At 40.1% G+C, this 27,394-nt stretch overlaps 1 protein-coding gene across 10 annotated transcripts in view; it reads left to right on the top strand.

The window, feature by feature from the left end:
- The window catches only part of LOC100879044 (uncharacterized), a 69,092-nt gene that overhangs the window by 32,362 nt on the left and 9,336 nt on the right, over positions 1 to 27,394 (top strand). For 2 of the 10 annotated variants that reach the window (XM_076531328.1, XM_076531324.1), the window contains exons 4-10: positions 10,360 to 11,581; positions 12,122 to 12,768; positions 13,275 to 13,331; positions 13,793 to 13,936; positions 18,096 to 19,430; positions 19,804 to 19,959; positions 22,332 to 25,706. In XM_076531328.1, coding sequence (XP_076387443.1) covers positions 10,360 to 11,581; positions 12,122 to 12,768; positions 13,275 to 13,331; positions 13,793 to 13,936; positions 18,096 to 19,430; positions 19,804 to 19,959; positions 22,332 to 25,706 — 6,936 coding nt within the window. The remainder of the gene's footprint in view (positions 1 to 10,359; positions 11,582 to 12,121; positions 12,769 to 13,274; positions 13,332 to 13,792; positions 13,937 to 18,095; positions 19,431 to 19,803; positions 19,960 to 22,331; positions 25,707 to 27,394) is intronic. The other 8 variants (XM_076531327.1, XM_076531326.1, XM_076531333.1 and 5 more) reach the window with 8 other exon arrangements.

The following is a 27,394-nucleotide window of genomic DNA, read 5'->3' as shown; positions in this document are numbered from 1 at the left end:
CAGAAAAGTGAAACTCGAATCGAATCAGATTACTGTTCACTTCATTTCTAACGAGCTGCATTCAATTATCTCGTTTTTATCTAGAATTTTTTTACTCGACTGGAACGAACATCCTTGCAACATTGCTAACTCTCCCCCGTGCAATTACAAATTGCCTGTTAATTCGTGTAATTGGACGTCACGATCTCGGATTCATACCGATCAGGAGGATCTTCGATCGAAATCTACCGAACTGTAATTTCGTGCACATCTCTAATTAGGAGCATGCAAGAACTTTGCAATCGTCGTGATTCTGGATAAGATTTTTCGTTCTGCGGAAAGTGCAGTGCTTCGGGTTCGGTGAATTTGATGGGAGATTGCAAAATTTTTGAGGCGGGAGTGTGGGAGGATGATTTGGAATTTGGGGGTTTGGATATGTGGGGATTTGGAGATTTAGGGGATTTGGAAATGTTGGGATTTGGGGAGTTGGGAGTAAGTTGAGAAATTTGGGAATTTGGGAATTTGGGATTGGGGAATTTGGGATTGGGGAATTTGGAATTGGGGAAATTTGGGATTGGGGAAATTTGGAATTATGGAATTGGGGAATTGGGGAATTGAGAAATTTGGAATTGGGGAAATTTGGAATTGGGGAAATTTGAAATTGGGGAAATTTGGAATTGGGGAAATTTGGAATTATAGAATTGGGGAATTGGGGAATTGAGGAATTGGGGAATTGGGGAATTGAGAAATTTGAAATTGGGGAAATTTGGAATTGAGATATTTCGAATTGGGAAATTTTGGAATTAGGGAAATTTGGAATTGAGGAATTTTGGAATTGGAGAATTTTGGAATTGGGGAAATTTGGAATTAGGGAAATTTGGAATTATGTAATTGGAGAATTGAGAAATTTGGAATTGGGGAAATTTGAAATTGGGGAAATTTGAAATTGGGGAAATTTGGAATTGAGATATTTCGAATTGGGAAATTTTGGAATTAGGGAAATTTGGAATTGAGGAATTTTGGAATTGGAGAATTTTGGAATTGGGGAAATTTGGAATTGGGGAAATTTGGAATTAGGGAAATTTGGAATTATGTAATTGGGGAATTGAGAAATTTGGAATTGGGGAAATATGAAATTGGGAAAATTTGGAATTGAGATATTTCGAATTGGGAAATTTTGGAATTAGAGAAATTTGGAATTGGGGAATTTTGGAATTGGAGAATTTTGGAATTAGGGAAATTTGGAATTGGGGAATTATGGAATGAGGAAATTAGGGGAAATCCCTATCCCCTAATTCCCTAACTACTCAATTCCTCAACTTTCCTAATTTCTACGTTTCCAATTCTAAATCTGCCAATTTCAAAATTCTCAAATTCTAAATTTGCCAACTTCAAAATTCCCCAATTTCTAAAGTAGATGACACATAAATTTTCCAATTCAACCTTGGAAAATTAGAATGAGGTTGTCCATTTCTAGCTGATAACTTTTCAACGACTCGATGGTGTTCCGATAACAATCTCCGTTGCAAGGTATTGAGTTAACCTCTCACTGTTGCCAGCTACCAGGGCTGGATCAATATTAACACGCTGATCACCACATTCAGAACTGACATTTGTTGACAGATACACTATAATACAGTTTAGCAAGAACAAGCGTATACTCCATTCCTCAACTCCTTCATAAATGATTGTATATCATTGTCTTAATATTGAGAACTCTTTACAGTTCTAAGAATTCTAAAAATTCATAAAATTCTAAAAATTCATGAAATTCTAAAAATTCATAAAATTCATAAAATTCATAAAATTCATAAAATTCATAAAATTCTAAAAATTCATAAAATTCTAAAAATTCATAAAATTCATAAAATTCATAAAATTCATAAAATTCATAAAATTCATAAAATTCTAAAAATTCATATGTTACGAGCCGGAGGGGTCACAGCCGCGTGGCTGGGGGCTGTATTTTGGTCAAGGCAGTGTTACTAGGCTAACTCAGGTTTGTTACTTAACCTGAGCGCCAAAGGAAAATAGACGCGGGGATGAGCCGACGTATGGCTAACGCCGGGTGCCCCAGGAGGTTGGTTATCGTGAACTAGCCGACGTATGGCTAACGCCGGGGGTCACAGGATTGGTCAAGACGCGGGGATGTACCGACGTATGGCTAACGCCGGGTGCCCCAGGAAAATGATATGTGAACTAGCCGACGTATGGCTAACGCCGGGTGTCACAGGAAATGTTAGTAGTTGTGCTCGTAACAAAGATATGCCAGTATACCTCGAGCGGCTAAGATATACCGACTGGTGGGTTTGTTAGGACTTTGGTTATAAATTGACAAAGGCAATAATTAAGTTTAAAAATAAAAGTTGAAAATATATTCTTTTCCCAAAACCGGAATTACAAATGGTTATGTGTATTTGTCGGTTAAGGTGATTTTTACAAGAAAATGTTCTTGACTTGATTTTACTTGAGTTTAATATGTTTCGACTCCGACAAAGCGAGAATCTAATCCTGCCCAGTTTTAACGAAAAACAAGCGAAACGGGGACCCGAAAGTACTTTGGGAAAAATGCCTAACAGTAAACTATACGTACTGTATGGTTATCAATGTTGCTCGAAGGGGACTCTAACCCGATCTTGCTCAAAAGTGACTTAGTTTTAATTCAACGTGAAAGACTCTAACTAAACTCTGACAAAGGTTCCTCGTTAGTCCACGTTCGAGAATTAACTGGGTCCGAGGCGTCTTCTCCACAACCCTTTTTATACTCAAAAATGGGTAGAAAACGAGTAGTGGTGGAGACGGTGGGAACGAATCAACGCGACGTTTTCGTCTAACGAATTTTCATCGCGTTGGTCCGAAGACGTTAGATGTTCTCGAGCGAAGCCTAATAAGGAAACCCTGGTAACTGGAAAACCTAGGCAAGACTAGACTCTCGCTTCGCGGTGGTCTTAGGCTATTCCTGAATATTCATCTTCGAGGAGTAAAAAATCATTGGCGTACGTAACACATAAAATTCTAAAAATTCATGAAATTCTAAAAATTCATAAAATTCTAAAAATTCATAAAATTCTAAAAATTCTAAAAATTCTAAAAATTCTAAAAATTCTAAAAATTCATAAAATTCTAAAAATTCATAAAATTCTAAAAATCATAAAATTTTAAAAATTCAATAAGTTCTAAAAATTCTACAAATGCTAAACATTTTTAAAAATTTAAAAATTCTACAAATTTGTAAGGTTCTAAAATCCCCAAAATTTTACAAACCTTGAAATTCCCAAAATCTAAAATTCTCAACAATTCCAAGTACCCAAATTCCTCACCTCAAAAACTGAAATTTATATATTTCTCTATGAGCAACATACGTGGACATACACATAACCAAAAGCACCTCATAATCTACAAGTACAAGAACAAAACATATGCATGGTCTCCACAGATCATGATCCGTCCCTGACAGCCAAACGCACTTTGTAGCTAACATGCGCAGCTGTATTAGCATTGCCAGCCAACTTGTGGCAAATAGGGAAAAGCGTTGTCCAAGTAGTTTCGAAATCGAATGAACGTAATTGCAACGTAGGAGGTTTCATTAATATCCTTCTTGTACAGAATTAATTTCCCTGCCAATACCTTTTCAGGTAAAAATTGTTTCTCCCGAAGAAATTGCACAATTTTATCGCCACTGAACCTCAAATTTGCATTCCACATATTTTATTATAATTGGCAGGAACAATAGATTTGACTCGATTCCTAGAAACCCATATTTCTCGACTATGATTCACTTCTTTTTTACGAATCTCTCTAAAAAAGTGCAAATCGATCGTCGAATCGAAAGTTTACTTCTTTGTTACAATATCAAAGAAATTGCATACAATTTCAACTGCTTCTAAGCAGTGACTTAGTAGCGAAACAATGTAATTTTTTCTTTTAGAGAAAGTTTTTCCAGTAGAATTGTCACAATGCAGAAAATGATTATTATAAAAACTAGCTCGGAAAAATTCGATAATGATTGGAGATGCATTTCTCTGTGAAATTATTCGGTCCTTGAACAATCGTTTCGAACAGTTACCTTGAGGTTCTTTTGTCGTCGCAAATACTTTCATAAGCTTTTTAAATTATGCGACGTAAAATGGTTCGACAAAAATATCTTTTACTGATCTTGTTTGCGTAATGCGTGCCACGAGAGGTTGTTCAGGGTACAATATCCTTGCGAAAATTTATTTCGCGTATGGAGAGCGTATGTAGAACATTATTGTGCACTTTGTTCATTTGTCGTTCGGTTTTGGGACCGGCTTCGGGGGAGATTATTGATCAGGGGATTTATGTTTGAACAGGTTTTTGTGAGTCATGATTGGGGTAATGGTAGTTTGATTGTGAAATATGGGAATGTAAAATTTTTTTTAGTTTGAAATTTGGTTTTTTGGATTTGGAGAGGTGGGGAGATTGAGAAATGGAAATTTCAGATTTGTGAATTGGAGAATTAGGAAATTGGGGAATTGGAGAATTTTGGAATTGGGGAATTAGGAATTGGGGAATTAGGAATTGAGGAATTTTGGAATTGAGGAAATTTGGAATTGGGAAATTATGGAATTGGGAAGTCATGGAATTGGGCAATTAGGAATTTGGGAATTTTGGAATTGGAGAAATTTGAGAATTGGGGAATTATGGAATTATGGTGTTGGAAGTAACGGACAAAACAAATGAACTGCGCTATGCGCGTCCGAACACGCATCACGATGCTTTGTCCTACAGTTACAGTTTTACCTTCGTCTACGAAGCACCGCGCATTTTGTAAAGACATTTTTATATTATTAAAGTATTTTCCGTTCACCTCAGCACTGCAGTTTATTTTCCTGGAGCTAATCCTAACATATGGAATTGAGGAATTTTGGAATTGAGGAATTATGGAATTGGGCAATTAGGAATTAGGGAATTTTGGAATTGGGGAAATTTGGAATTGGGGAAATTTGGAATTGAGGAATTCTGAAATTGGGAAATTATGGAATTAGGGAATAATGGAATTGGGAAATTGGGAGTTGGGAATTATGGAATTGGAAAATAAAAAGTTGGGAAATTATAATAAAATTATAATACAACAAAAAATAGTATGTCCAAATAAAGCTTAAAAAAAAGTCTATTTCAAGCAGAAGTGACCAGCATTTGAGATCAGTTCTATCACTATTAAAAGGAGTTTCGAAAGGATTCTCTGTCGTGAAAGGTGTTTTCTCATCCACTGCACTGATAAAAAGAAAAACGAGTCCCGACGCGAGCGTACTTTCGCTGGATGAACCTCGTAACCTATAATTGAATCCTCCTGGTCAGCTTACATCATAGAGTCAGTATTTTTTTAAACAAATGCCAGTTGTTTAAAAAAACAGCACTGGTCAGTGCTGTTAACATTGAGGAGCTTGGAATTGGAGAATGAAGCCACTTCAGTTACTGGTTTGAGCGGCCAGGACCTGCGTAGAATATCGTTAATAGAAATGCTGGGTCGTTATACGAGTTCCACATACTGAGTGCTAGTTGACTACGAAATATGAATATCTGCGTTACAAATCCCTGCCAAGAATGTTGTTTCGAAGGTACAGATTGTTTTTCAAGAACGTGTTTGTGATTTTTGCGAAATACGGTCACTCGGGCGAAAGAAGTTTCGATTTTCTGAATGTATTTACAGGTATTGCAAAAATGCATTCCTCTTATTTGACGGGGCTAGTGGAAATTTCAGGATTTAGGGATTTGAGATTTTGGAAGAATATAAATTTGTAGGATTTTAAATTTGCGAATTTTCAGATTTGAAAATTATTACATTCTGGAATTTCTCAAATTTCTTATTTCTGAGTTATCGAATTTCTCAATTTTCCAATTTCCCAGATATCGAATTTCCCATTTTCCCAATTTCTCAATTTACCAATTTTTCAATTTCCCAACTCCTCATTTCCCAATTCCATAATTCCCCAAATCCTAATTTCCCAATTCCATAATTTTCCTATTCCATAATTCCCCAATTCCATAATTCCCCAATTCCATAATTCCCCAATTCCATAATTTCCCAATTCCAAATTTCCCTAATTCCATAATTTCCCAATTCTATAATTCCCCAACTCCTAATTTCCCCAATTCCATAATTCCCCAACTCCTAATTTCCAAATTCCACAATTTCCCGTATCCTAATTTCCCTAATTCTAAAGTCCCCCCCATTCCAATTTTCCCCAATCTCAAAATTCCCCAGTTCAAACAAATTTCCAACCTAACAATTTAACCCTCATACCCTCGTACACGATAGAAAATAATTTTGTCCCATTAAAAAGAATATCATAATAACGATTCGACCATACAGTGTCCATCTGCAGAGTATCATTTGCACTCTCTCCGAATAAAAACGCATAACGTTTTCTGTTCTGGTCAACTTGGAGGAGCATTTGAGACAAAATCGTGGGGAAAAACAGTTGCGTCCACTCGGGAAAGCCAACGAGGACGTTATTTCGTTGCAGGCCCCCGTTCGTTCGCCAAAGGCTGTTCACTGTTCGTAGTTCGGTTCCATGGTTGACTAGGTAACGTGACGTGAAACACCGACTTTTACTTTCCGTGGCGATTCTACGTGTGTCTTGGACAGATAAGGAGAAACGAAACTGGAACGCCAAGGCGTACCGGAGTCGAGTCCGTTGGTCTTATTATGCTGAAAATGTTCTTAGGTAAATACGACCGCCTCTTGACCCGTTCACGGGGTTCGTTCGCGTTTAAGAGCCGACCAAACGGAAGGAGTTTTCTCGTTAGGGCAAGTGCCGTTCACCCGGCAGAGGTTATGACCTTTGGGTCACATTTGCCACGGTTCTGGATGAAATGCTTCCCGTCACGTAGACTTCATTGGTTTGAAATGTTTTTGTGGATTTTTATTGGTGTTGAATTTTCAGTTTGAATTTATTCAATTCCAAATTTCCCTAATTCCAAATTTTCCCAATTCCAAATTTTCCCAATTCCAAGTTTCCCCAATTCCAATATTCCCCAATTCCACATTTTCCCAATTCCTAAATTCCCCAATTCCACATTTCCCCAATTCCAAATTTTCCCAATTCCAAGTTTCCCCAATTCCAATATTCCCCAATTCCACATTTTCCCAATTTCACATTTTCCCAATTCCACATTTCCCCAATTCCAAATTTCCCCAATTCCTAAATTCCCCAATTCCAAATTTCTCCAATTTCAAAATTCCCCAATTTCAAAATTTCCAATTCCAACATTCCCCAATTCCACATTTCCCCAATTCCAAGTTTCCCTAATTCCTAAATTCCCCAATTCCAAATTTTTCCAATTCCAAATTTCTCCAATTTCAAAATTTCCAATTCCATAATTCCCCAATTCCACATTTCCCCAATTCCAAGTTTCCCTAATTCCTAAATTCCCCAATTCCAAATTTTTCCAATTCCAAATTTCTCCAATTTCAAAATTTCCAATTCCATAATTCCCCAATTCCACATTTCCCCAATTCCAAGTTTCCCTAATTCCTAAATTCCCCAATTCCAAATTTTTCCAATTCCAAATTTCTCCAATTTCAAAATTTCCAATTCCATAATTCCCCAATTCCAAATTTTTCCAATTCCAAATTTCTCCAATTTCAAAATTTCCAACTCCAAAATTCCCCAATTCCATATTTCCCCAATTCCAATATTCCCCAATTCCAAATTTCCCTAATTCCTAAATTCCCCAATTCCAATTTTTTCCAATTCCAAATTTCTCCAATTTCAAAATTCCCCAATTTCAAAATTTCCAATTCCAAAATTCCCCAATTCCAAATTTCCCCAATTCCAATATTCCCAATCCCAAATTTCCCCAAATCCCCAAACCCCCCAATTACAATAAATTCCAAATACCCAAACGTCCACAATTCCATTCAATTCCTCTACCCATCACAAAATGGAAACACCCAAAAGCTTGTTATCTTCGCCCTATTTCTCCACTGTATTTTGGTCTACTCCATGCAATTTCACCAGATTCGCCTTCCCCAAGACTCTAATTGATTAATTGATCAGTTCGTGATTCGAGGCAGTTATCGGTGACTGGTCCGTAAAATTACGGGTCTATTTATGCCGTCGTTTACTATCGATGGACGCGGAAGAACCATAATCACAAGATGAGTTAGTGGTTACCCGATTTAATGATAGAACAAGCTTCAGTTAACTCCATTAGCTATGTTGTCAACGATCAACAATTTTCAGAGACTTGTTACCTCTATTTAAGCTAATCGTGTATCTCATGAATAATTCCTTCCTTGACATTTTTTCCTGCGTTTACGTAACTTGCCATCAATCATGGTATAGTTCAGAGTTCAATCGACATCGTAAATAATTTTGAATTTATTATTTTCTTGATGGTTTACTTGTCACTTTGTATAGGATGCTTTAGTTAAATTTATATTTAAATTATATTTATTTCAACATTATTTTTTAAATATTTGTTAATTGCACATGTATCAGATTGTACTATGGTGTACTTCTAATCATGTTATATTTATGTTCATTAATTTTTATGTATTACGAAATTATCAAGAAAAGCAAACAATTTCTTATGAAATATAAGTGCAGAAATATTACTTGACAATTGACCATAAATTTTATTTTGACCGTCTATTTTCTATGTTCATGATCATATTTGTTCTATGAACAATCATGTTTTATGATGATTTGATCAATCAGGTCTTAAAATATTCTGCATTGTTTTTGATCATAAGTGTCAACGTTTTTGAAAGATGTCCATAATACACCGTGACATCTGCAAATAAATGATCAAGTAACTATTTAATTTTGTTCCTATCTTATAATCCTCGTGTTGCATTAGATTGATTACGAACTTCCTTGCTCCAATTGCAGAGAATTAATGGTTCACCTGTAACGCGTCGCAGGCGTATTGCAACACACGATGATGCTGGACGTCTTCGTAACACTTACGAAAGATTTATCGATCGAATTCGCGTGCTAAAATCTTTCATGCAAATCGATCCACCCTCATAATCGTCGCGTTATCGTTTAATTATGGAAATAGGTAACGAGAATCGTTTCGTTCGAGTGCATCTCGAATCGTGTCAGCCGAATAAATTAACTGGAGGTATAATTAAATTACGGTTCGTTAAACAGAGGCTGATCGGTTATTCTTTTATTATTCTTTTTGGATCCTTTTATTTTGCATACTTATACTTTCATTTGGACTCACTTGACTTCTCATATTAATTAGTATAAAAGAAAGATAGATATTCATCTCTTTGAAGAGATTTGCTTGACGTTTTATGAGGCGTTTAGTTAGATAGGATGTGAAGTCGAAGTTTGAACATGATTCATATGTTCACGTGGTTTAATCCTAAGTTTGAACATGATTCATTTGTTCATGTAATTCAAAGCTAAGTTTGGAGATAATTCACTTGCTTACATAATGGAATTCAAAATTTGAACATTATTCATATGTTCACATAATGCAATTCAAAGTTTGAACATTATTCATGTGTTCACATAATGCAATTTAAAGTTTGAACATGATTCATGTGTTCACATAATGCAACCCAAAGTTTGAACATGATTCATATGTTCACATAATGCAATTCAAAGTTTGAATATGATTCATGTGTTCACATAATGCAACCCAAAGTTTGAACATGATTCATATGTTCACATAATTCAACGCTAAGTTTGAATATAACTCATATGTTCATATAATTCAACGCTAAATTTGAATATAATTTACATGTTCATATAATGCAACGCTAAGTTTGAACATGATTCATATGTTCACATAATTCAACGCTAAGTTTGAATATAACTCATATGTTCATATAATTCAACGCTAAATTTGAATATAATTTACATGTTCATATAATGCAACGCTAAGTTTGAACATGATTCATATGTTCACATAATTCAACGCTAAGTTTGAATATAACTCATATGTTCATATAATTCAACGCTAAATTTGAATATAATTTACATGTTCATATAATGCAACGCTAAGTTTGAACATGATTCACTTGTTCATATAATTCAACGTTAAGTTTGAATATAATTTATATGTTCATATAATTATCACTAAGTTTGGACATAATTCACATGTTCACATAATGCAACGCTAAGTTTGAACATGATTCACTTGTTCATATAATTTAACATTAGGTTTGAATATAATTCATATGTTCATATAATGCAACGTTAAGTTTGGACATAATTCACATGTTCACATAATACAGCGCTAAGTTATAACATAATATTTCAGAGTTCATACAGTCACTTTATCAAGTCGTTAAAATAAAAATTCTTCAGACTAGTCCATGACGAAAACTTGCTCTAAATAAATCAAAAACTTTCCTTCAAAAATTCTGAAGCACCTTCCTATCGCAAATTTTAGGTCGACGATCAGAAAACCGCAGGTCGAGGTACTCTGAGGTTCAACTCAAGATCGCTAGAGGAATCCACAACCGCTTCGCTCTCAAGATCCAGATCTCAGGACAGATCGCAGTCAAGAAAATCGAACTTCGAACGAAACGACAGAACAACCTCATCGAACTTCGAACGAAACGACAGAACAACCTCATCGAACTTCGAACGAAACGACAGAACAACCTCTCCGACCGACTCGGAGTCCACAACCAAACGTCCAAGCCCCACAGCGAGCGATGTGACCGAAATCCCCGCAAGAAGGACCACGGACCCGAACAGAAGAAACGGTAAAAGGTTCTCTCCAGAGAGGACGAGGTCGAAGGATGAAAACGCGATAGATTCCAAGGTCATATCTCGAAAGGTGTCGAACGGGAGATCCGACGGAGTCACGGAGAGGCTGGACAACACAGGGCCGTCGGTCTTCGCGTTGACGACGGAGTCTTCGAGGTCGAGGACCGGCAGGAAGATCCAGACGACGTTCTCCACGAAGGACCTGAAGACGCAGATACCCGCGTCGAGGAGGTATAATAAAAAATCGGAGAACGTGGAGACGACTACAGTTTCCTTCAAAAGAGGCAGACCCACAACGGAGCGCAGTAGGTCCGGCAGGTCGAAGGTGAACAGGGAGAACTCCGTTGCTCGCAAAGGTCAAGAAGCCCTTTTGTACGAGTCCGAAAGCGTCAGAGTCGACATTCCTCTCGCAGTCGACGGAACAGAGAGTCCTTCCAGTGATCCAACGACAGTCGGCTTCGGAATCGTTTCCCAAAGAAGGTCGGACACCAAGGAGACTCTCAGGGGCAGGTCAGGAGCCGAGAGGAAGAGCAGAGGACGATCGAGCGACTCCGAAGCTGCCGGCTCCTCCAGAAACGGCTCCCGAAGAGGATCGTCCAGGTTCAACGACTTCTCCACCACGGAAGCTAACGAGGTTGGTTCGAGGAAAGCCGCCTCCAGGGATCGTTTGAAGGAAACTAGGAAGAGCGCTAGTGAATCGAGATCGAGATCTAGGGGTAGAGAACAGGCGAAGAGTGCAGATGTGGATGTCAAACGAAAATCGGGAGACAGGAATTCCTTGGATAGGAGGTCCAGACTTTCCGAGGGAACTACGAGGTCGGTGGAAAGTCGCGGACAGGATCAGGATGCCAGGAGATCCAGGAGCAGAGCGAGGACGGAAACGACGCCTCTGGCTACGGGTGAGTTTATTTCTGAACTGCAAGCGTATGATGCAAGTTAGAATATGTACGTGTTAACTTTTTACCTTGATGAAAATGAACATTGATTTCGAGGAAAGTTTGTAACTTAATTTATGTATGTGACATTTTATTTAAGGTACATTATTTTTAGTATCTCGTGTATTTCTTAATGTACATATGTTTGTAGTATTTTATATATTTATTTATGTGTTTTATTATTGTCAGATTTATTGGTGTTTGTGCCACACATTTTTATCGACTATCGATAATTCATTGACAAGTAGTTCAGAATAATTGCTGAAATGAGTCCTTATAATATGATGGATTTTCAGCTATTTTATAAAGATAAATAAGATTATATTGAATATAAAAAATATTTGAGTAACTCCTTTGAAAGTCTTCAGAACATGAAGGGACCTATCAAATTCATGTAGACTGATGTCTCCCTTCGTCACTTTCGAATTGTACAAAACTTGTACTCGTATAAACTCGTATTATTCTGCAAATTTTAAGTCAGTATGAATTTTATTTTTTACCTAGATGTCACCACAACCGTCGCGCCAGAGACAACAGTCTTCACCGACTCGACGAGCACCGAGCCCGAAGTCTCCAGCACCACCCTTAAACCAACGACAACTTCAACCACAACCCGAAGCACGTCGCGATCATCCTCTACAACCGAACGAAACCGAGGAAGAGGCAGAGGCAATCAAGGAAGAAAACTAAAGGAAGATTTCTTCAACCACGGACTCGGCTTCAGAGGACGAAAGCCATCTCTGGATGCATCAAACACCGGGGAGTCCAGAAGACCCATCCCGAAAAACGATTCCTACATAAACCCCGGTTGGACCCTCAGAAGACGACCACCTAACTTGAACTACTCCGACAACCTTCCACAAACGATCCCTTCGTCCAGAGACCAAACGAACGAAGTGATTCCTCAGAACGAGGTATCGACGAGCACCGAAATCGTAACTACGGTGGAAACCTCTACATCCACCGCGAGAAGAGGTTCTAAAAAGCTGCAGTCCACGGAGGAGAGCACTACGGAGATGGATGTTACTACGAAGAGTTTCAGAAGGGGTAATAAAACGTTCGAGAAGAATAGGAACGTTGCACCTGGGAAACAGGAGCATGAAGAGAGCGACAACTATCCGCCGGAGTTTAAGGCCAGGTTGTCTCTGTTGGTGAGTTTGGTTTAGTGCAATTTTAGGGGAAATGGAAATTTTGTGTGGCGTTATTTTTTTTTCTTGTTAGTACTTTTTAACACGTTTACTGAGGAAAATACACATGTGTTGTTATGTTGGATTAGCTGAGTAAGATTGCATTTTTGAGCAAACAAAATGAAAAAAAAAAGTAAAATTGATGTAAGTAGACAGTGGAAAAATATAAGAAAACTTGAATTCCTTAAATCTTAAAACTTAAATTGATGAATTTAAAAATGTATAAATTTAGAAATTATGTAACTGTAGGTAAATTACGTGTACCTACAATGTTGTTGAATTTCATTTCGTATTAATGAAATGAGCGAAATGACAATTACTGAAATCTGTCAAATAACAGAAATCTGTCAAATGACCGAAATGTAAAAAAATTATAATAGTGAACCGCAGTAAACGTGTTAAAGTTCTGATCACATTCGATAACGTCATCAAATAAAGTTACCCAAGCTAATTGAGAAGTATGATTTCAGAAGAGTACGAACACGAAAATACCAGCCCCGAAAACTACCTCTAGAACGCCATTGGAGGTAAGAGTTCCGTGTGTCCTACAAATCAGCTTACAGCATCCGATCAATTGTATCTTTCTTTATCTCTGATTAATAAATGTAACATATATTTTCTGTGCTTCCATTCTAGTTCAACGATCTTCAAGCTTATACGAACGATACTTATAATACGTAGACGTAACACCATTGACGTATGACTAAAAAAAAAAGAAATCAAATATGGTACAACGAACAGCTAAAATTTAGCACGACTGACAATATCAAAACCACTTGTATATATCTATGTAACTCTAACACGAAACAATAATATAATCAGCATGCACGTAACAGAACACACCAAGTAAAAATGGTTCCCTTTCTCGCGGACGATTGTTCAGACGTTACAAAGAGTCGTTTCAAGTTTCCGAAAGAGTTATACCGGTGAAATCATTTTCATGTAGTTTAGGAGTATAGTACTTTCTATTTTGAAACGATTCGTGTAGGATCAGAAGAATACCTTTGGTCGACGCTCGAGAAGCAACTCGAGGACAATCGAGGACCTCGAAAACGCAGCTTCAGGGGATCTTGTAGTCAAGGATCAAAATTTTATTGAGTTCGCGTTGATAAATGCCAACGGATTGCGACGCGTAAGAGTACAACATTTGCATCACGCGATCGCTTTTGTTTAGAGTCTTCCATGTGCGAGCTACGTCACGTTTCGGCCATTTTGATTTCTTCTGGTTAATCTTTAGTTGACGCTGGTCTGTATTGGCAATAATTATTATTTGGGAAAATATTTAATATTTTAGTTTATGGAAATTATGGTGATTGTAGAAGATAGTAGATGTTTTTTTATTCTTCTTTCTTCTTCTTCTTCTTCTTCTTCACATTTTTCAATGTCATTTATAGATCAGCTCTTGCTTTGGATTCGTCAGAATTTTATCAGAAATAATGGAACGTGACGTGTTGCTAGCACACGTGTTAGAAAATGATATAGCAATCGTATTTTTGGTGTGACATTTTCCATATCCCAAGTATCATTCTATTTTGCAAATCTTCCTGAATATATTCTCAAATATTTAAGTCTTCAAATTTCTATATTTTTATATTTCTACATTTTCAAACTTCGATGCTCCCCAATTTCTATATTTCAAAATACATAGATCTCCAAATCTATGTTTCTCAATTTTAATATCCTTAAATATATTTCCAATTTTTCCAATTTCTCCAATTTGTTAAGTAGCAAATTTTGTATCGAATTTCTCTGCAACCTAAAAAATTAATAACTCAAGTTTTGACGTCACAGTTTGACCGCTCTAGTAACCATTATAATAGGAACATGTCTACGTCAATCCGATGCCAGCTCTGCTATTAAATGTGTGACAACATTAATAATGTCATGCGTTGCACAATGATATACCTGACGAAAGTTCTAATCTAGTAGCATTTCGATTCGATATACTATTTATCTTTCAAATGACTCCATCATTTTCTATGAGTTAGATTCATAAAAGAGGTCACTGTGTGTCACTAAAAAATATATCAAATGTTCTAACATACTTAGGGTACGCAATAAACTTATTCCTTTTTACACCAAATATAAATAAGTGCATATATGATTTTCTAACATTCGAACTGGTCAATTGAAATACAAGTTAGAATATTTTCTTGGAATATGTGAGATTAAGCGCTGGATTAACTAAGTTCTGCTTTCTGTCATCATTGACGACCAAACAAGACTGGAAAATGATGAGCGATTAACAAGCTTAAGGGTTTAGTCAAATTGTGGAATTCTGGTGACTTTGGTGAATCTTGTCTTTTGAGAGAAGACAAGAACAATTTCGAAGTGAAATGATGAAGCAATATTTTCTTGTACTTTCTCAAAATATTTGCATAACGCTGGACTTCATTTTATAATTAATGCAGAGTACAATTTTATAATTCATCTCTTATAGTGTAAAAAAATATTTTCTCTTTTTATCAAGTGTACAGAGACAAACTTAATATGTACCGAGTAATATTTTGGAAAAGAAAGTATGAGAAAACGTTCTTTGTCTCAGAATTTACTTCAGCGAAATTATTACTGTCTCTTTTATGTATGAAGCAGAAGAAGAATGACAAGTATCACGAAAGTTTGTAAATTTCGTCAGATGAGGTCAAAATTGATTTGGAATTAGAAATCCTCCGTGATCACGAAATAACGATGGTGCACCGGTCCGCCATTTTTCAGCAATGTGGCGCGAAATTCAATTTGCGAAGAAATTTATCTAAACGATGCAAGTTACAGAAATAACAAATCTTCTCTTATTAATTTTAATTTGATTATAGTATTATAATATTATTGCTCCAAATTAAACATTGCCTACAAAAAAATATTTTAATAATAAACCTACTACACTTCATAATACAACAAACACCAGAAAAATTTCATATCTGTAACTTGTATCACCCTGTAATTTATATTGCAACTTCCATCAAAGTCATCACAAATCAAATTTCGTACCACTTGCTGCAAAATGATATATAGATTTAACCTCGATTATTTCGTGATTGAGTCTCTATCCAGAATTGAATTGAGAAATTCTAGACCCTTAAAAGAGAAAGAGCGACGAAAAAACGAGCTTGTTTTGGTGGTTGGTCTCTCGTTCGAGAGGCGAATTTGTTGGGTCATCGACGATATCGTCTAATCTCCAAACAGGACTGGATCGAACGATATCCTAACACGAATCCTCGACGAGGAGTACTCTCAAGGTCCGTGGCGCTATCCGAGGGTCGTATTCGTCGAAGAAAATCGCTTATTTGGAGTACAAAGTAATCCGAGGATTTCACTCGAACGAGTTAAGAGAGTATTACGCAGCTGGCAAACTGGTTTTCGGGTTTCGTTCGGTTACTTTCGTTTCGGAATCCCGCCGGAGAAAGTGAAGGTTCGTTTGACCTACCTGAATATAATGCGTTCCGATTTGTTCTCCACGGGTAGCACGATCGATCTAGTTCGATTTTATGCTCCGAAAGAGATCTTCTAATCGAATGGTGCACTTTCGACATTTTTCAATTTGACGGGACAGTCTCTTTCGAATCACGTTCGAACGGGTTTCTAGCTTGTAATTATATCGAGATTGATTTTGTGGAAAGCACCCTTTGTTTCTTGATGAGAATTGGGACCAAATGATCGTGTACAGGGATTTCGTAAATTCAACTTTAAGATCTTATTAGGTCTGGTGCCAATTATTTGATTGCTTCACTTCTGCACTTATTTTTTATTCGGTTACGTGCAAGTAGGCTGTGGGTAAGAACCAGGGTTGGGACGAGTTTTGTACTTGTCTCTGCTCTTTAGGTCAATGTTTCATCATCAAACCTGAGAACTTTCAAATTTCCAAATTCACATATTCCTAAATATTTCTAAACTTCGAGAATTGGTCGATCAAAAATTGAGAAGAGGACCTCACCCTCCAACGTTATTTTCCCTGAGAAAGGGAGGTCTACGATGCTCATCAGCGAATATTTAATGGTACCCGTCGTCCTGGAACCAAATCACTAGGAGATCCCGTGGAAAGTTTTGTTTTTCTTGGAATAGTGAAAGTAAACGTTACAGTTTGGTTATCAAAATAAGTCTACATTTGACAATTTTCATGTGATGAAGTCATAGATCTATTTCATGCGAAATTTTAACTTAGTACCTCATTAATGAACATTGATGACAATGTACATCACTGTTGTGAGACTTTTAATTGATTATTTTTAGGTGTACTGTATATTGCAAAATACGTGAAGAACTCGTTAACCAATCTCGTGAAGGAAGAGATAATACTTGTCTATAAATAACATAAATCACCTAACTGTATTAAAGTGACAGTCCATCAACAAATTAATACCACTTATTACAGTGAAAGCAGATAACAGCAAAGAGCACTCAAAGTTAATTTTGAGGTTAAGTTAATAGAATTTCGCACGAAACTACGTCCTAATTACATAGGTGAAAGAAGGTCGTATGATTGAAATAAGATTGATATCTCCACTTTGATGCGTTCGAAGCTATTTACTTTCCCCGATACAAAAAGCCTCAGAATTCTCCACGGGATCGAATAAGCCGAAGAAGAATAAAACCAAAAATCACCTCGTTCACCGCAGCTAATCGCTTGACTGACGCTTTTGAAAGGATACGTCGAACGAATACGTGTTGTGTTTCCTTACAGTAGAGTAACTTTCGTAGCGTACAATAAATTAACCGTCCGATCAGGCGCGTGAATCAATTCTGACCCTAGATCCGAAAGAAATGCTCGACGCGAAAGAAATTTCTACCGAGGTCAGAATCGAGTCAAACGGTTTGGCGGGCGGTTAAGAGTAGTTTGGTTTAGCAGATTCCGGCTTGTTAGGTCGAATTAGTCATCGACTTGGATCGTTCATTTAGGTCGTGATCACGCCTCTCTTCCTCTCGCACGTCTCCCGATCGCCTAATCGTCTGATAACAGTGATTAAACGTTTCAGTTGTTGTCCAGTACAGTGAAATCGTGGCTGACGCTCGTTACGAGCCAAATGGCAGCCTGGATCGTCTCGTTTCTGCGCTTCCTCAGGCTCCTATTCTTCATGTAGGAGAAAACCGAGCTCCCCCTAATCGAACTATTGTCCCCCCGACTTGTCGCGAGTGTATGCTTTCCGAGTGACCTTGAGAACGTCTCCCGGCGACGGGAACCTCGTCGAGACCGTGGCACACTAACAGAGTCCCCGCTCGAGCTTCCGGAGCCGGCTTTACTCTCTTCGGCGGTAATCCACTATCCTAAAACGGGGCTGTTTCAACGAACCTTTCAGGTGAAGAGATCGTCGGCCGCTCTGTTCGCCGAACGATCGAGGATGAAGCTGGAGCTGGCTAGGAGGTTAGTGAAGCCAGAGTTGAACATCGAGGAGAATGATCTCGACGCAACCACGGCCTCCTCTTTCAGCAAACCGAGGCCGACCGTGGCGTCGACGGTCGATGAGACGGCCAAGGTCGCCAAGTTCGTTAAACCGTCTGCGGGTCGCAGAACGTCCACGGAAAAGAGGTCTCGAGAAGACGAGAAGTCGAAAGTTTCCGCGAGGACAGGCGACGACTCCTCTAGGTTCGCTAGACCGAATTCGAAGAAAGGACGAATCATCTCCGAGAGAATGGTCACCTCGATCTCGGTGGAGGAAAGGGCTGCCGAACAAACCACCAAGCCATACTCGTCGAGTCAGTCGGTGGTCACCTTGTCCTCCGCTGAAGAGGGATCGGCGACCACCATAGACACCACGCGGATTCGCCTGTCCAGCGCTCGGAACGGAAAGAAATCCAAGGAGGAGACCTCGAAGAGACGCGAACACGACGACACCATTACCACTTTCAAACCGAAGAAGCCTTACGCGTATCAATCGCGCGTCACCAAATCGCAGGAACAATCTACGACCCCCGAAGAGAATCTCGTAACGTCCAAAAAGACCTACGCCTCGTCCAAACAGAACGGAGGGCAACGGAAGTTCCAAAGCTCCCGCGAAGAGGATGCGAGAAGAACCAAGTCCACGACAGTTACCAAACCCACCTTCAGACCCCGATACAGCAAACGAACGAAACCGAAATCGATCGACGACAAGTTGACGGACTACGAAGCGACGATCACCACGAAGGTACCTGTTGCTACCAGCAGGTACTCCAGGAAGAAGTCCGTGGTGAAGGCTACAGAGGGTAAATCGAAGACCACCACGGAAGGAGTAGCGACGCAGACGAAGAAGCTGGAGTTTCGTCCTAGAACCGCGACCTACAGAAGACACTCCGAGGTGCCGACGACCTTGGTGGAATCCAGTACCAAGGTTGAGGGTGCTGGAGTCGCCATCACTCCCAGATCGACCAAGTATTCCGCGACTCTGAAGACCTCGACAGAAAGCGCTCGATCGGTAGCGCAGGAACCGCAGGTTAACCTGAGGATCAGCAACGACACCGCGCAGGAAGCGGCTGGCATTACCGGCAGCAGTAACGGAGACACCGGCAGCAATATCTTCAATCCGACCAGAAGCACCATTCTCGCGGGAAATGGAACCCTGTTGGAACAACTGCGAAGCACCGTCGCTCCGCTGCTCAACTCGCTCGGTAACAAGACGCCGGTGTTCTCTGGATCCTACAGCAACGTTAATGTGGTGAGTAGTTTTCTTGTTTTTGGATAAATTAGATTTTTGATAGATTGATTTTTGTTGGGGCCTTGATTGTCATTGACTCTGATTAAATTTTTAATTAGTTGTGATCAGTAATTATACCGAGGGACGGGGAATACGGAGATTGATTGAATATACGGAGATTGATGGATATTTGGGTAGTTTTTTGATTTGGAAGAATAAAAATATGTGAAGATATTCTCATATTTTTGAATTTTTAGAACATTTAACTTTTCAGAGTTTGAGCTTTCTAAAGTTAAATATTTGATATTTCTACATTTGGAAATTTTGAAGTTAGAAAATTTGTAAATCTGGAATTACGAAATCAAAGGAAATAAATTTCTAAATATTGTTTCAGAATTCAGCTCCCAGAATCACGCCAAACGGATCACCGCCACGATTTAGCGCGAGATACAAAGGTGCAGAATTATTTGTCAGAAAACAAAATAACATTTATCAACCCACTGTGCCATCGATCACTAGCTCGTCTACAACACCAGCTACAACCGTAGAGGTAAGATCATTTCAAAGTTTCAATTCAATATTTCAATCGCTTTTATGATGTATTCATTAACTAACCGAAGGTATTTAAGACAGTTCCATTTGCAAACGTAAGTTCTTTCGTTTTCTTTAAATAAGGTGCTTTGTAACTTTAGGAGGATGCAGGTAGGAATATAGGGAACTTAGGAGACGTAGGAATATTGAGACATATGAGTGTAGATATTTATAAAAAGTAGAATGCAAGGGAATATGAATATGTATGGGGAGCTAGGTATACATGGGTACATAGGGGTTTCGAGGCATTAGATCTTGAGATATAGGGACTTAGAGACATAGGGATCTTAATACATAGAAGTCTAATAACACAGATATCTGAAAACATAGGACTCCAAGTACCTACGTGAGTAAATATAACGAGGGACAGGGAGTACTTTTATGGAGATTGATGGACATTTGGGCAGTTTTTTGGGCATTTAGAAGCATAGAACTCTAGGAACATAAATATATAAGAACACAGAAGAGATCTAGAGATATAGAAATGTACAGACATAATATGATGAATTTAGAAATATAATAAGATTCAGTACAATACTTGTATGACATAGATTTTACTTATTAGATATCCAAACAGTACATTTTACAATATCCCGCTTACATTTTATCGAGTTTCCCGAATACGATTGAACAAAGGTAACGTAAGATTCCTCGCAAATTATCTACCTTTGCACTGTTCTAAGAAAGTCGTAAAAATATAAAAAACATAGAATGTGTGCGAAAGAGATGGATCGTGACGATGATTACCGAGGTAAGATTACGTGGCAGAAGAAAGTCGTAGCTGATTAACAGTGAGTCAGTGTGGTCGTTTTTTGTGTGCTTAAAAGGTTTTCACCACGAAGATAACCGAGGAGATCGAAGCTGTCGCGCCGCCATCTTGGACCGATCACATTGGTATCATCACAACTCCATCCGGGAATCACGATCTTAACGGCATCGATACGAATAAACTTCGTTGAACTAATTGTACCTTGTTCGCCACTAATTATATTCATCTATCTTCATTTAGCGCCGCAGGATCGTCGTACTTAGTTTACTATAAAGTTACACTTTTAACATTCATCATGTACAAAATTTTTCACTAGCACTACAGTTAAATAGAACAAAAAAAAGATTACAAGTAATAGAGAAGAAAACGAATAAAAAAAGACCACTAATTTGTGATTAACGTTGAACTTTTTTATGCTACTCTCTTGGGTTTACTCGTACTAATATGTACAGATATTTACTTACAGGTATTTTCTTATCACTTACAGTGCATATATTGTGTTATATAGAATTATACAAATATATATGTTTTTGGTAATAAATGTACTTGGTTCTTGGATCGCACGTGATACGCAGTTGTTCGTTCTTGATTGTAACATTGATCAAATAAAATCTTCCAAATAGCTTCGCTTGTTCTTTAATCTCATACCGAGCTCGTACGTAGATCATAAAACGAACACGAGACTGTGATGCCCGAAAGTACATAGAATAGTCATAAGTTTAATAGATTTTGTACTCGCGCAGCTTCAAGATTAAATAAACGTTCTGCAACGAACTTAACGTTTCATTTGAATCCGACGTAACTGGACTTTACTTTCTAATATGAACGCATTCCGATTACGTGGGTAGACTTTTCGTGATCTGTCCATTTCGCGGTATTCGAGGCGGTAACGAGTGAAAGTAAATGGATGCTGCATAATGTGTACACACGTTGAAACTGTCTTAAAGCGATCGTATCTGGGACACGTGGGTGGATCGGACTCATTACAAACTTAGCAAAAAAATCACGGATTGTCGATGAAAATTTTCAAGTAATTTTGTCGCAACTATTCGGAAGTAGTTAACGTCGAGTTAAACCTCGTTGGGATTTCGTTCCGATTCGACGTCGTTAGGACATATCGCTGGAGACCTCTGTGAGAGAAGATTAACAGCTGCGAGAGATGGCGATTAAAAAGAAAAAAAATCAAAGTGAACGGGCAACCAGTCTCTATCGCCTGTATCAGCGATCCATTGCTCAAAGAACGAGTTTCTAGCTCGCTAATCCGCGCGTTTGTAGCGTATTAAAGCAGCCTCGGTTTCTCCTCTTCCTCGGATAGTTCGTATCTCCACCAAGAGATGGTGTATACTCCTTCGATTATGCGTCCGATCGATCGTCCGGTCGTATCGTTTAAATTAACAATCATTTCCAAGAACGAGCACCGCGTATCGCGTGATTCTATCTGCTAGTGTAAATATCCTAGATCAATGTCTATATGTCTGTACATAAAGTTTCTGCAGGACCACCCGGCACCTTCGATCTACCGTATGTATAGCACCCTGCACGCACGAAATTTATGTTTTTAGAACTCTGGTTCGGCACCACCGATCGATGTCTCGAGTCCTGGCGAGCCAAGGTTCTTGACCCTTTATCACGCGTTGGAGTCGGCAGACATCAGGAACGAATTAGAAGCGAACACGAGCGTACAGGCCGACAGGGTTCTCCAGGTAGACTCTAACGCCACTGTCGCTAACGACAACAGCAGTAATTCTAACAATGACACCACAAGCCCCTCCGTAGCGACCACCGGCCCACAGACCCCAGACACCACCGCGAACACTACTCTGACCTCGAGATTATCCGAGGATACGGAGAACACCACCCCCGCGGTTACCACGGGAGTCCCTGAAACCCCTGCGACCACCGAACAGGTTGCCACCACGACCGAACAACCCTCTAACGCCGAACAACAAGCCTCCAGCACGGAATCACCCTCTACCGAGCAACCTTCCACCAACGCAGTTTCCATGTCGCCACCTGAACAAAGTAGCACGGATGCGCCGACTACGACCGTCGGAAGCTCAGAAAGTAGTCAGATACTCTCGACGACTACCACGGAAGCTCCTACCACGACAGGGTCCAGTACCGAAGCAAATGTGCCTAGTACGACCGAGGCCGCGTCGACCACTCAAGGTGCGCAAGGTCTGACGGAGAGTACCACGATGGCTGCCGTCAGCGACGCCGCGAGTATGTCCGAAAGTCCGGAGAGCAATACTATACCGTTCTCCGAGACGCCAGCCACTCAGTCGACCGATTCGAGTTCGACCGATGCCCCCACAACCGAGGCCATATCGAGCAATATGGTGGATGCGGAGACAACTACGATGATACCTACCACCACGTCGCGACCTAGACTGATCGATTTAGCGCAGGATATTCTGTCCCGTTTGCAAGCGTCTCTGAACGTTACCACGCAGCCGAGTGTAGACTCCACGACTATACCTCCAACGACCGAGATATCGAACGCGATATTAGATATTAGATTCGACGCGAACAATACCCTGCAGAGTCTGTCGCAGTTGAACGAAACGGGAACAGCTGAACCGGCAACCACCGATGAAACCACTACCCAGAGCGCAGTAGGCTCAGTCCCTACTACGACACCTGCGACCACGACTGACCCGTCCAGCTCAATGGTATCTACCCAAGAAGCCAACACGCTGGACGAATCGAGTCCAGTTACAACCACCACACCAGTAACACCACAAGACTCTCAAACAGTTCCGAACACAGAATCGACCACCGTAGGCGACCCCAACAGTTCCTCCAGCCCTCCGTTAGACGTTGATGCGACCACTGCGTCGACGGTTACCACCACGAACGATACTTTACTGACAGAATTAATGTCCATCGCCAAGACCCTCTTTTCGGAAGAGATGAACGACACCGAAACATCGGTACCTGTTCAAACGACGACCGATGTTTCTGGCGTGTCAGGCACGATTCAAGCCTCGGAATCGTCGTCGATTTCGCCGGATGTCACGACAGAAACCGTAGAAGCAACTCCGACCACTGTAACTATGTCTGACGTTACCACACTTTCGGTCGATCCCTCGCAGAACGAGGTGGACTCCACAGACCCCACCGTGACCGTTTCGTCTACGGAGAGTTCGACAGACACGCCCAGTACAACTCTAGTGAATAACATGCTCGACAACCTGGTGGATGTCGCGCGAACGAACGACACCGCAACGTTAGGAACACCCCTCGCCGAGAACGTAGAGTCGACCACCCCCTCGTTAACGACCGAAAACGAACAAACGACCCTCTTGATTAACGTATTGTCCAGGCTCGAAAGTGGCCCGGACACCACGACTCAGTTGTCGACAACCACACAAAACACGGAAACGACAGTCGCATCCACCGCCATTAATTTTGAACTAACCACTAACACGTTCGATTTGATATCGACCGACTCGACGACGACGACGACGGGGCCGCAAGCGGCTCCCGAACTTACAGAAACCACTACACCATTAACCGATCTCACGACCGTAACACCAGAGCTTTCGCCAAACACTAGCACTAATCAACCCGAAGTAACCACGATTCCTGAAACAACTCAGTCCACTGTAAATACGATGAGCACGCCGTTGCCCGAAATGATAGTCGAGCAAACCACGGTGGTGTCCACTACAGAGTCGATCCAAAGCGTAACAACCGACGTGACAACCACGTCGCCGATCACGAGCACTCCGCGATTGGACGTTAACCCGATGGACGACGCTGAGGTCACCACCAGCCAGACCCCGCTAACGTCCAGCCTAGAGTCCATTGTGGAAACCACTACTAATACGCCCAGCGAAACAACAAACCTCCCCCAAACAACCCCCAACCTCGAGAACGAAACTCCAACTGTTGTTGCCCGTTTCCAGGATACGACATCAGCAACCGCCCAAGGGACGGCAGGTTCAGGAATCGGCCAAACGACCGAGAACACCACTCCCATGACCATGACACCTTCCACACCTTCTCCCATGCAATCCACTACCCAGTCTCTCGTTTCAACCACTTCATCTTCGGTCGAGACTACGACTACGACGCCGACGATGACTACGACGACGCAGACAACGACGAAAATCGGACGCGTTCCCGAGCTCGCAACGACACAGTCGAGCATGGGTGTCGTCACCGTCACGCCGATGCCCGACACGACGGTTCCTACGACGGTCACGGGTGCCGTAGAGGACAATCTCGTTTCCACCGAAGCTGGGACAACGATGCAACCTATGGGACCCATGAACGCAACGATGATGACCATGAACGCAACCGCCGCGAACACAACCGCCGAAACGACGACCCCGTCGATGCAAACCACTCCTGCGACTTCGACGATGGCTCCGTCTTCTCAGGCTCCCACGACGGCGTACATGGGTCGATTCGGGGGCTCCAGGTTGACGCCTGCCCCCAGGTTCAGCCTCAGCTCCACCACCAGAGCTCCCCTGCGGGACTATCTGGTCTACGGGATATATCCTAACAAAACGATCGTTAGGAAACGACCGGAGGACAACCTGATCGATGCTAGGAACGTGGACAGCCCGTACGTGATATTCGGTATCTTCCCGGATGGCAGGCTGGTCCGGAAATTCCCGAACGGAACGATAATACCGGACCCACCTAGGAGCCCCGTCGAGGTTGTGTTCTCACTTAGCACTACCACTACCACTAACAGGCCACCACCCAGACCGTATTATAACCAGGCTAACCAAGGCGTTTACAATCAGTATCAAGGCCCGGTGTACAGTAATATTCGTAGACCTGAGCCGATGAGAATCGTCCAAAGTCCCGGCACCGTTGACCTCGGCCTTACTGGTAACGCGATCGTCGGCCCCAATGGAGGTGGACCCGGTTTCACGGGGCCACTTGGTACCCCTGCTAGCCTCCCGAGCACCAACGAAATGGTATCTCTTATTCCACCTGTTCATCATCGATCGTTAGCCGTGCGAGAAAGTTACGCTCGACAATCGTCCGTTCATTTTTTCACTTTGCTGATTATACCAGGAATTGTGTCATTGTTGCATAACGGGCCCACGCATGATAGGTCGAAGATAATACTCGAGGGAAAAATTAGTTTTGACAAACTTTTTGCATCCAATTTGAACTACTTTCTTTTTTTGAACCTTCTTAACCACTGTAGGTGCTTTAGGTCATTTATGGTATTTTAGTATTTTGGATTTTTTGAGAGTTTGTGAAAAATTATGAGGTGTTTGTAAATTCTTAGTAAAAATCTGACAATGAGACGGTTTCTTTAAGGGAAGGAGGGTGATCATCAAAGATTTTTTCAATTTGGATGGAAATTGTTCGGGGATGTTTAATTAACCGTAGAATTGAGTTTGGTAACTTTGTGGAGTTACAGCTTGTTTACAAGTAAAAAATTTGCAAATATTTTGTTTAATAAATTATCTGTAATTATGTTTACAATGACACAGTGTAGATACTTGCTTCTTGTTTAACGCTTTGGTTCGAAGTAGACGTTTTGGTGATATATTAATTTTCCAAATGACGTGATTATTAATTATTGTAGTTTATTTTCGGTTCCGTTCTTTCAGAGAATTTATCAAATACCCATTTCGTTATTTCAGGTTGCATTCTTTCATATCATCTTCATGTGTATATACAAAATGTACATATATGAACATCATTGCGTATAATTTTATTGTAAATATGTACATAATAGTTTCTATGAAATTGTCGTATGTTTGCACCGCGCACTTTGAAGATGCACCTTTAAATAGGAATCTGACTTTTTATTAAAATTTGTGTTGTTTAAACAATGGGGTTGAACTGATTTGATGATGAGCGAAGGCAGCGTTCATATGAGTCTATATTCTATCTTTTAATTTAAAATTAACAAATTTCCTAAATTCCCAAATTTTAAGATTCAAATCCTCACATTTGAAAGTCAGTACATTTTCAAATTTCTATGGTCCCGAATTTCCACAATGCAGAATCAGTACTTACTTAAATTCCTACATTTACAAATTTTGGTATTTCCAAATTTCTAAATTCCGAAATCTCCGTATTCCCAAGTTTCTACATCCAAAAATTTCCACATTCCAATATTTCCAAATCCCTACATTTCAAGTTTTCTACATCCCCATATTCCTAGACCCTCACGAACCAAAATTACCACATTCCTACATTTTCAAATCTCCACATTCTCAAATCGCCACACTCCCGAATTCCTCACATTACTGAATCTCAATGCATCCAAATCCGCACATTCTCAAATTCCCACACGTACAAATACCTACATTCCAACGTCTCCAAGTTTCCAATCCTCACACTCACACACCTCCACACACGGCTCAATGGACAGAATATGGGTTGCAATACCTGTTCGAACGCTGCCTTCGGTTATTACCGAATCGGTCAAATAACCGCATCATTTGAACTGGCTGCAGTGCTCCAGACCTACATACTTTTGGTCCTCGAACATAAACACAAAAAAAAGTACAGAACAAACAGTATACATATTGTATATTATACTGTCTTTATACGTAATAGTATAAAAATACAAGCAGTATGAAAACTGACTGGATATATTTATTTTAAAACATTTATTCAAAAACACAGATTAGACTCGCCA

The sequence above is a fragment of the Megachile rotundata genome, chromosome 4 (genome assembly GCF_050947335.1).
Source record: "Megachile rotundata isolate GNS110a chromosome 4, iyMegRotu1, whole genome shotgun sequence".
Taxonomy (NCBI): domain Eukaryota; kingdom Metazoa; phylum Arthropoda; class Insecta; order Hymenoptera; family Megachilidae; genus Megachile; species Megachile rotundata.
Note: the sequence above shows the minus strand (reverse complement) of the source record. Positions and strands in the feature narration are given on the sequence as shown.